General features: G+C 39.7%; 1 protein-coding gene across 1 annotated transcript; it reads left to right on the top strand.

Annotated features, from left to right (window-relative positions):
- The first annotated feature begins 3,661 nt into the window (after positions 1–3,661).
- Positions 3,662–4,600, top strand: LOC102468635 (olfactory receptor 1D2-like). The gene has a single exon (XM_006171076.1). The coding sequence runs from the start codon at positions 3,662–3,664 to the stop codon at positions 4,598–4,600; it is 939 nt and encodes a 312-aa protein (XP_006171138.1).
- The last annotated feature ends 7,341 nt before the right edge of the window (positions 4,601–11,941 follow it).

Raw genomic sequence — 11,941 nt, 5'->3', positions numbered from 1 at the left:
CTAAGTAAAAACAGAAGAAAGTTCTCTTGCCATCTTCAAGTCACCTTTTTCTTGATTCAACATTTGTTGATTGCTGGGACCAGCAGTTAGCGTAATGACTATGTCTCTGGACTCCCACGTAGTCGACTATGGTTCGCGTCCTGGACCCGGTGGCTTAAAACTCACACCGGGCGCATGTGCGTGCGTGCCCAAGATCCCGAGAGGAGAATGGAGGAGAAGGGATTGCGGTGTGGCCATCCCCCCCAGGGGGGTGATTTCTCACTTTTTATCTCTCTGTCTCTCTCTGTCTGTCTGGAGAGCACACGCACCCTATAGCAAAAACCTCTCCAAAAAAAAAAAATTTGTTGATTGCTGAAAATGAATTCTGACAAAGTTGATTGGTTTTGCTCATTTTTTTCAGTGTTTCTATGGAGGGACAGACATTTGGAGATTCCTTTTTTACTATTTTTGCTGATGTCACTCCTGGGATTTTCTCTTTAAAATATAGAGGAAATGTTGGGTTGGAAAGTAGCACTAATAGGGAGGAAGTTGTCACCAAACCTGACTCCTGACTATGAGGTATATGAAGTATGTCAGAAAAAGATGATCTCCCTTGGAAAGGATTGTGAGAAGACAGTGTCCTCAGGGTATAAAGTCAAGCCTCATTTAAGATAGAGGGTGGAAAAATGCCTTGACGAAAGATCGATCACATTATGAGATGTAGAGGGCACAGTGAAAAGGTTGGTGTTGGGGGGGGGAGATTTGGGTGGGGCACCTGAGTCAGCATCCAGGTCTGGTGCCTTGAGATGAGGTTTCAATTCCAGGCCCATTAGCTAAGAGTTTCAAAGAATCAAGAAGAAATGTAATATTTTACAAGTTCTATTTTATTTTATTTTTTATTTACTTATTTTTACATTTTTGCGTTTCTATATCCTTTAGACAATTAGTTTCAGTCATAGAGTGCAGACACTTGGTATATATTAAGCGGAGACATACAATGCCTCTCCTTCAAAGCCTGGCTTGCTTTACTCAGCAGTAAATCTTCCATATTCATCCACTTCCTGTCAAAAGCCAGGTTTTTGTTTTTTGGGGTGTTTTTTTATAGCTATAAGTGTGCCATAGAGCATATGTGCCACAGTTTTTCTTTCCATTTATCTGTTCGTGGACATTTGGGTTGGGTCCATGACTTAGCAATTGTGAATAGTGCTGCAATAAACAGATGTGCAAGCGCTTTTTCAATGAAGAATTATTCTGTCCTTTGGGTAGATACCAAGGAGTGGGATTGCTGGATCATATGGTAGTTCTATTTGTAGATTTTTGAGGAATCTCCAAATTGTTCTCCACAGTGACTGGACCAATTTACATTCCCACCAGCAGTGTAAGAGAGTTCCACTTTCACCTCACCCCCACCAGCACTTACCATTTTTTGTTTTTTCAGTCTTAGTCATTCTGACTGGGGTTAGGTGGTCTCTCATTGTTGTTTTGATCTGCATTTCCCTTACAATGAAGGATGTTGAGCATTTTTTCATATGCCTTTTGGCTATTCGTATGTCATCTTTAGAGAGTAGTTTTTTCAACTCCTTCTCCCATCTTTTAATAGGATTGATCATCTTTCTTTGGAACAGCTGCTTGAGTTCCTTGTGAATTCTGGTTATAAGTCCCTTATCTGATGCATAGTTACAAATCCTATTTTAGCATCCATTTATAATATAGCGTTTATCCTTTCCATAAGCATGGTTAATTGATCTATTAGAAGCCATATGAAAGTCAATCATTCATGTGTTTCTATGTGATATTTTATCCTTTCAATACACTTAAGGACTGGATTTGCTTATATTAAAAATTTTCCCCCTTATTTTAATTTTGTGTGTATGCTGTTGCTGCCTGGTTTTGGTATCAGTGTTAATGCTGGCTTGAAGCCATGGGGATTCAGCTGTGAAACAAAAATACTCTTTCTTCCCTGGCAACTTTTAATATTTGAGGAGGAGTTGGGGAACTGACAATATAATGAATTTAAAGAATTTGATCTTAAAAGCACCTGGATTAAAAACATATAGTGTATTTTTATGTGAAGATCTATGAATTTATATGTGAAGATCTATGAAATCTTTTTCAGTTTCTGGTATGAATATTTGACCATTCATCATCTACTCCTTCTTCAGTCAATATTTTAAAAGCAGATTTTACTAACTTTTCTATTTTTTTTAAATAATTATTTATTTATTATTATTATCATTCAATTTGACTGGAGAGAGACACAGAAAGAGAATGAGAAAGCAAGCTGCCAGGTCCAGAACTCGAACTACGGTCTGCCATATGGGAGTCCAGAGCCTTAACCAGCATGCCACCTGCTCGCCCCTAACTTTTCTATTTTATCTGAATTTCAGATTTATGAGTGTAGCTCTGTCTATTTAGTGCAATTACACCACATGAGCATTAGCCTTTGTGGATTTCATGACACGAACTTGAGAAGTTCAGGGAAAGACACAGGGACGTAATTTTTTAGACATGCCTTTTTATAGGAGAAGACTTTGAGTATGAGCCTCTAATTGTGCTTGTACCTCAGTCTATGTTTATCACAGACAGCTCTTGAAAGAAACATTAACATCCATGTAGCACAGTTTGGAAAACTATTACATATTTATTGTTGAAAAAGATGAAAATAAAGATATCACACTCCAGATATCACCCTGCATTTCTGCTGTCATTACAGTCATTGTTTTAATATTTTGGTGAATATCTTTTCAGACTATTTCTGAGTACATATATATGAACATATGAGGAGTCCTTACAAAATTCAGGGAAACATGCGTATAATGAAAAAAACTATGTAGGCCTTCCCTGTAGTACAGTGGTTAAGTACTGTGCATAGAGCCAGATCCCACATGGCCTACTGTGGTTTGAATCCCAGCCCCAGCAGCTTGAAAACCATGCAGAGCACATGTGTGTACATGCCTCGAATCTCAACAGAATGGAGAAATGGACGAGAAAGGATTACAGCATGATCATATATTATCTAGAGGTGCTTTCTCTCTGTCTTTTTTCCTCTGGCCATTATATGTGCCTTCCAGAAATAAGCAAATACTATGCATAGATTTCAAAAACTTTTTTCACCAAAATGAACTCATATTTTAATTGCATTTTCCCATGAACTCTGTGAAGTCCCCTTCTAAGTCTCTATGACACTAAGTATATCTCTACATACATACATACACACACACACACACACACACACACGCAGACAAACACAAATTTTACCTTAATAGTCATCATTCAGATCCCTATATGAATAAAGTGAAAAGGCCCATAGAGATCTCTTTGAGGACTCCATTGTGATAAATCAGCTGCCCTTGTTGCCTCTACCTATTTTACCTCCACTCCTGGACTTACTTTCAGTTCTCTCTGTTTCCTTCTCTTCCAGATTCTCCTTTCCTCCCAGGGAAGCAAGAGTAGTTCTTGGCCAAGGTCAGTCTCGAAGAGAGCCTCAACATCACCCACACTCTTGGTGACTGTACAGTCATCCTACTCTCTTTTCCTTACTGCTCCAGGTTGTAGACCCATCCATAGGCATTGCCAAACACAATTTTAGTGAATGATGAGGATGCTATGCATGTTTCTCCAAATTTCTCCTAGTCTTGTTGACATATATATTTCCAATGCATGTTTATAGACACTGGAAGCTATGGTGAGAGGCAATGTAACCGTCATCTCAGAATTCCTCCTCCTGGGACTGTCAGAGGTACCTGAGCATCAGCTGTTCATCTTCAGCCTGTTCCTGTCCATGTACCTGGTCACTGTGGTAGGAAACCTGCTCATCATCCTGGCCATCAGCTCTGCTCCCAACCTCCACACTCCCATGTACTTTTTCATAGCCAACCTGTCCTGTGTTGACATCTGCTTCACCTCTGTCACTATACCAAAGATGCTGCTAAATATTCAAACCCAGAGCCAATCCATCCTTTATGTTGGGTGCCTCACTCAGATGTATTTTCTAATTTTATTTCTAGAACTAGATAATGTCCTCTTGGCAGTGATGGCATATGACAGATTTGTAGCCATATGTCACCCTCTTCACTATGCCACAATCATGAGTCCCAAATTCTGTATCACCTCTGTGTCTTTGGCTGTGATTATTACAAACATCTATCCCTTGATCCACACACTCCTTATGGATACATTGTCATTCTGTGCAAGTGTTAGAATTCACCATATTTTCTGTGAACTCTATGCACTACTAAAACTTTCCTGTTCAGATATTCATATCAATGAGTTAGTTGTTTACACCTTGGGGAGCCTTCTTTTTGTTACTCCCTTCCTCTTTATTTTTCTCTCTTATAAGAGTATTTTCTTAGCTATACTAAGACTGCATTCTCTCCAGAGCAAGTTGAAAGCTTTTTCCACTTGTAGCTCTCATCTTGCAGTGGTGTCTTTGTTCTATGGGACGCTATTTGGGGTCTATCTGCGACCTTCCTCTTCCTACACAGCTGAAGACTCTGTGGCTACAGTGCTGTATGCAGTGGTGGCTCCCATGCTTAACCCGTTCATTTACAGCCTAAGAAATAAGGACATGAAGCAGGCCTTAAGGAGCCTCCTCAGTTGGAGACAGGTCTGGTCTTGGTGATAGCAACTTCTGCTTCTGAATCAAGATGCTTTCTTTCTCTTCCCCTTCATGTGGGAAGAGACTATCCATGAAACTGATCTTACAGGTGCGCACCTCGACCCTGTATTTCTGCTGTCATTACATTCATTCACTTGTTCAACTAATGCTTCCTGAGCAACTCTCCTGTGTCAGGCCCTGGAGAGACAGTCTGTTTTCATGGGGAATTAATTTTCAGCTCATCCTGTATGTCCTTCATGATCCTTGTCAAATTCTGCCCATTAATGGAGTGATTCATAACAAGTAATTAAACATCTTATGATGTGCTGGTCACTCTCTTGAATTATTGCATGTGTTTACTTACTTAATGTCCAAATGACCTCGTGGGGGAGAAGTTGTTAATATCCTCATTTTCTAGATGAGAAAATGGAGACTCGGGGAAGTGATAGCACTCACCTCCTGCTTATGTGGGAATTATATTTTGTATGGCACTGAAGAAGTTTCTCCTCCTTGCTCAAAAGAATAAAATCTGCAGTAAAGGGGTGCTGTCACTAGGATGCAGTAGATGTATGGACTCTGACCTTCTGGCACAAACACTAGGCACATTGTAAGCCAGGTGGAGAAAAACATAGGTGCCTTTTCCAAACTCCAGAGAGGGCCATGATTTTTCTTCACAGTTTCCAAGTCACAGACTTACTTTCTGGCCTCATAAAGAACATTCTCCAATGAAGGATTGTTCTTTCTTGAGGTATGCAGGTACCTCAAGAATGACAACCAACCACAGTGTGGCTGAGTGCCTTCCCAGTGATGGACATAATGATGTACTATCTCACGTGTTGTGCACAGTGGTCTTGACAGTCTTCTGTTGAGAGGTTGGGTCTCTGTCCCCACCCCTAGAGTCTGGGTATGCCCGAGTTTGCCTCCACTGCTGGAGTACGGTGCAGTGATTTCAAATTACATCCAAGGCTCAGTTCTGGAAATCAGTGTAGCTTGTAGACTGTTTCCTGGAATGCATGCTCTGGGAACCCTGGGATACCTGTGAGAAGTCATATTTCCCTGAGGCCATTATGCTGTGAAGAAGCCAAGCTGCATGATGAGGTGACATGGGATGGTGAGCTCTCAGATGGTTCCAGCTCTCATTGGCAGACTTTTCACCGCTGGAGTCACACACATCACAGAGCAGAGATGACATGTTCTTACTGCCCAGTCTGAATAACTTGTGTGTGTGTGTGTGTGTGTGTGTGTTTCATGTCCTTATTGGAGAAAGAGAAATAAATTGAAAGCACCCCAGAGGGCATGGCCATGCTACAATCCCTTCTCCTTCATTCTCCTCTTGGGATTTTGAGCATGCATGTGTATACACCCTGTGTATTTTCCAAGCTGCCAGGTCCAGGTCTCAAACCACCCCAGTGGCCATGTGGGATCCACTTTGTTCTATGGGACGCTATTTGGGGTCTATCTGCGACCTTCCTCTTCCTACACAGCTGAAGACTCTGTGGCTACAGTGCTGTATGCAGTGGTGGCTCCCATGCTTAACCCGTTCATTTACAGCCTAAGAAATAAGGACATGAAGCAGGCCTTAAGGAGCCTCCTCAGTTGGAGACAGGTCTGGTCTTGGTGATAGCAACTTCTGCTTCTGAATAAAGATGCTTTCTTTCTCTTCCCCTTCATGTGGGAAGAGACTATCCATGAAACTGATCTTACAGGTGCGCACCTCGACCCTGTATTTCTGCTGTCATTACATTCATTCACTTGTTCAACTAATGCTTCCTGAGCAACTCTCCTGTGTCAGGCCCTGGAGAGACAGTCTGTTTTCATGGGGAATTAATTTTCAGCTCATCCTGTATGTCCTTCATGATCCTTGTCAAATTCTGCCCATTAATGGAGTGATTCATAACAAGTAATTAAACATCTTATGATGTGCTGGTCACTCTCTTGAATTATTGCATGTGTTTACTTACTTAATGTCCAAATGACCTCGTGGGGGAGAAGTTGTTAATATCCTCATTTTCTAGATGAGAAAATGGAGACTCGGGGAAGTGATAGCACTCACCTCCTGCTTATGTGGGAATTATATTTTGTATGGCACTGAAGAAGTTTCTCCTCCTTGCTCAAAAGAATAAAATCTGCAGTAAAGGGGTGCTGTCACTAGGATGCAGTAGATGTATGGACTCTGACCTTCTGGCACAAACACTAGGCACATTGTAAGCCAGGTGGAGAAAAACATAGGTGCCTTTTCCAAACTCCAGAGAGGGCCATGATTTTTCTTCACAGTTTCCAAGTCACAGACTTACTTTCTGGCCTCATAAAGAACATTCTCCAATGAAGGATTGTTCTTTCTTGAGGTATGCAGGTACCTCAAGAATGACAACCAACCACAGTGTGGCTGAGTGCCTTCCCAGTGATGGACATAATGATGTACTATCTCACGTGTTGTGCACAGTGGTCTTGACAGTCTTCTGTTGAGAGGTTGGGTCTCTGTCCCCACCCCTAGAGTCTGGGTATGCCCGAGTTTGCCTCCACTGCTGGAGTACGGTGCAGTGATTTCAAATTACATCCAAGGCTCAGTTCTGGAAATCAGTGTAGCTTGTAGACTGTTTCCTGGAATGCATGCTCTGGGAACCCTGGGATACCTGTGAGAAGTCATATTTCCCTGAGGCCATTATGCTGTGAAGAAGCCAAGCTGCATGATGAGGTGACATGGGATGGTGAGCTCTCAGATGGTTCCAGCTCTCATTGGCAGACTTTTCACCGCTGGAGTCACACACATCACAGAGCAGAGATGACATGTTCTTACTGCCCAGTCTGAATAACTTGTGTGTGTGTGTGTGTGTGTGTGTGTTTCATGTCCTTATTGGAGAAAGAGAAATAAATTGAAAGCACCCCAGAGGGCATGGCCATGCTACAATCCCTTCTCCTTCATTCTCCTCTTGGGATTTTGAGCATGCATGTGTATACACCCTGTGTATTTTCCAAGCTGCCAGGTCCAGGTCTCAAACCACCCCAGTGGCCATGTGGGATCCAGCCACCTTAACCATCATGCCACCTGACTGGCCCATATCTTGACTGTTTTTCATTGCTAATGTAATTGATGTCCATTCTAAAAATTATGAACAATGATCTGATAGAAAAATGGGCAAAGAACATAAACTAAAATTCACAGAGAAAAATAAGAACATGACAAGAAATGGTCAACTTCACTGATAAAATCTGAGAAATAATCCTTCATTGGAAAAGTGCTTGCACATTGATGTTTATTGCAGCACTATTCACGATTGCTAAGACATGGAACCAACCCAAATGCCCCATATGGATGAATGGATTGAAAAACTGTGGCACATGTACTCTATGGAATACTATTCAGCTATAACAAAAAAAAAAAAAACCCTGGCTTTTGACAGAAAGTGGAAGAATATGGAAGGTTTACTGCTGAGTGAAGCAAGCCAGGCTATGAAGGAGAGACAATGTATGTCCCCACTTAATATATACCAAGTGTCTGCACTCTACGATCAAAACTGATTGACTAAAAGATAAACAAACACAAGAGATGGGTGTGAACACCAAATGTGGTGTGTGTGGAGGAATGGGGCCTAGGGGAGGACATTTGGAGGAGGGATACAGAGGCAGAGCATTGACAGGACGGGGAGGTGTGATATAATCTGTTGAAGATATTTTGATCAATGGGACTGGGGAGAATTGTTCACATTTTGAAATGTTCACTTCATAAGCTAAACAATGTCATTGAATGTATATAAAAATAATTAATCAATTTTTAAAAATAGAATAAAATAAAATACAAAAAAAAAATTAAACCCACACTGAGAGTCCTTTTCTCAACTCTCAGATACAAAAATCCAAAGTTACTAAATAAGTTTCTCTAAAAAGACTGCAGGCTTGCAGTGTTTTATGACAAAGTTCATTTTTTAATGTTCATAGAATATCCAATTACCATACTGTGATCTATTCTAACAATGGAAAATTATCTAATTATAAAGAAGCTACTATGATCATGGTATTGAATCATATTCTATCTAGCAGAGAAGAAACCTATAAGATGTGCCCAAAGCCATATTCACAGGACAAATTATCTTAATTTATTTAATTAGGTAACTCGCTGATTAATTAAAGGATTCAATATGATTGGACTAAGCAATCAAATCTAGAAGCTAGAAAAACAATAAAACAATGCAAAACACACAGGGGACAACTAATCAAGACAAAAGTAATAAACATTAAAAACTCATGTGGAATGGGGCATGGAACCAAAGGCTTGTTCTTTGAAAAGACCAAAAATAATAGACAAGGGGGGAAAACCCATGTACTCAACATCACAAATGAGAAGACAATTCAACAACAGATATAAAAGTACAAAGGCCATGTTTCAAATTTGCAAAAATACTCCATATGGTTTACGACAATTAGTTTTAAAATCTGGGTAGGATGGGCAATTTTTTAAGCAAGTATGAAAAAATCATACACACAACTCAAGAGGGAGTAGAAAAACTAAACCAATGAATCAATGAACAAGAAATAGAATCAAAGATCTTTTTTTACCAAAGGCACTACCACAAACATAATAGCAGCAAATACAATAGCAGTAATTTCTTAACTAGAAATGAGAGGAACCTCTATAAGGAAACTGCAGAGCTTCCTGGGGGACACAAATGAGAACCTGGACAAAGAAAAATAACTGAACTTCTTTTTTAATGGGAAAGTGAAAATTATTCTATATTTTCCAGATGTCTAGAACCAGAATACAATCTTTCTTTCTCTCCCTCTCTTTTTTTTTCTTTCTACAAAAGGCTTTTTTACTATCTTTCTTTCTCTCTCTCTCTTTTTTTTTCTTTCTAGAAAAGGCTTTTTTACCGAAAGAATACATGGCAGAGAAGAACCAAATACAATTGCAATCACCAAGGATATTTTCTACTAGGAATTAAAAAGGTAAAATAGGGCTAGCTGGTGGCATGATGGTTAATGCAGCTGGATTCCACATGCCCAGTTGTGTAGTTCAAGTCCTGGACCCATGATTTGAGAAATACACTGGGCACATGTGAATGCATGCTCAAAATTCCAAAGGGAAGAAGAAATGGAGAAAAGATTGTAGTGTGATTATCCTCATGGGGGGGGGTGCTTTTTAAAAAATTAGTTAATTTATTTACGTTTAATTACATATTTGCAGTATACAACATTCCTTTTTCCAGCACAAATACTATGCATGTCAGCCAAGCCAGATATTACTCTATAACTTATGAGAAAATAGTTGCTCATTTTTTGTCAGTTAAGCATACTTTTACTTGTTTTTTCCTTCCTCTTTCCCCTCTCTCCCTTCCATACTAAACCTTTTTTCAACCTTTTATTGATTTGCAAAATACCTTAAACTAAAAAAAAATGGGCAAAACTACAATCTAGTTACAAGTGCATTGTAATTTTCTTCCAAAACATTTTTTTGAGAGATTTTTCACTATAGGACACGTGCGCTCGCCAAACAGACAGAGAGAGACATAGAGACAGAAAGCGAGAAATCACCCCCCTAGGGGGGATGGTCACGCCGCAATCCCTTCTCCTCCATTCTCCTCTCGGGATCTTGGGCACGCACGCACACGCGCCCAGCATGAGTTTTAAGCCACCAGGTCCGGGACGCGAACCGCGGTCAACTACGTGGGAGTCCAGCGACATAGCCATTACGCTAACTGCTGGTTTCCCCAAAACATTTTTTTAATTAATTTACATTTATTTCCTGAGCATCATCCCAAAATACAAAATACATGTGCATGGTGTTTTTCAAGCCACTGGGGCTAGGATTCAAACCACAGTTAGCCATGAGGGGATCCTACTCCCCTAACCACTAGACTACGGGGCTGGCCTAAGTATCTTTTGTTCTACTATTTAGAATTTGCCCCTGATTTCTCATACAGAGCTCCTAAATGTCTTAGAATTTCCTGGGTAATACGAAGGTCTTTTGTTCTAATATGGTAACTGTTGTTGGGATCCTAGATAGGAGGTTAGTCAAGACCAAGCCTGGATTAGATGCCTGGACATTTTACCACATATCTCTAACCTCTGGGGAGTGGAAAGAGGCTGAAGATTGAGTTAATAATGATGCCTGTGTGATAAAGCTTTTATAAAATTCTGTAACAACAGGACTTGGAGAGATTTCAAGTTGGCAAATACATTCATGTGTCAGGAAGGTGGTGCACTTCAACTCTACAGGACAGAAGCTCCTATGCTCAGGAACCTTTGGACCTGGCCCCATAAACCTCTTAATCTGGATGTTAATTTGTATCCTTTATAATATTCTATCAAATGTAAGCAAAGTGTCTTTCTAAGTTCTTTGAGGTATAACAAATTGTTAAACCTGAGGAGGTGTTTCATGGGAACTCTCAATTTACATATGGTCTAGCTGAAGTCATAAAATTGGGACTTGTGACCATCATCTGAAGTGGAAGGCAGTCTTGTAGGACTGAGTCCTTAACCTAAAGCGTCTGTGCTAACTCCTGGTGGTTAGTGTCAGAACTGAACTGAATTATTAAACACCCAGTTGGTTGTTGATGTTAGGAAATACCAACATCCTTCTTATTTAAAAAGCTTATGCAATAATTGAAGAATATAATTTTTAAGTCATAAAACAAAATGAATGAAAAATACAAAAAGATCATTCACAGAGGGAGAAACAAAATTAATGAGAAAAAAATCAGCTTAATAAAGAAATGTGGATTGAAACAATCAAGTTACTATCTTTATTTTTTAAATTAAGAATATTTATTTTTACATTTTATCACATCTTTACAGTATACATTTCTTTTCCAACACCAATATCAGTCAGTCAAAACAAGGCTATTACTATTATATACATTATCATCAGCAAATAGCTTCTTGTTTTTGTCAATTAAGCGTAATTTTACCCGTTTTTTCCTTCCTCTCTCCCTCCCTCCCTTCCACTTTTTTCCCCCACATTTTATTGATTCACAAAAGATCTTAAGGTATGGACAAAGCTAGAATCTAGTGACAAGTGCACTGTAATTTTCTTCTGGAACATTTTTTTTCCTCTCAATCCCCTCTTTTACTAATGAGGAGTGTAAACTATCTTATTTGAAAAAAAAAAAGCCACTGAGCGATTGGAGAACATAAAAGCAGTGAAAATAGTTATGGACACTGGAAACAGTATGGAAGGAAGCTGGGAAAAGGGAAGAGTATAGGGAAGGAAATCAGAAATAACAGAGAGGGAAGACATTTGTGGGACACAGAAATGGTTTATTACATGTTGATGATAACATGTATAGTATTCTCACCTGGACTGGTCTGAGATGTATTTTTTTTCCTTCTTTCCTTCTTTCTTTCTTTTTCTTTTTTCTTTCTTTCTTTTTT

The sequence above is a fragment of the Tupaia chinensis genome, unplaced genomic scaffold, assembly GCF_000334495.1.
Source record: "Tupaia chinensis unplaced genomic scaffold, TupChi_1.0 Scaffold149248_1, whole genome shotgun sequence".
In the NCBI taxonomy this organism is placed as follows: Eukaryota; Metazoa; Chordata; class Mammalia; order Scandentia; family Tupaiidae; genus Tupaia; species Tupaia belangeri.
This window is presented reverse-complemented; position numbering and strand designations above follow the sequence as displayed.

Excerpts from the sequence above, each read along its gene's own strand:
- LOC102468635 (XM_006171076.1), top strand. The coding sequence starts at position 3,662 with ATGGTGAGAGGCAATGTAACCGTCATCTCAGAATTCCTCCTCCTGGGA.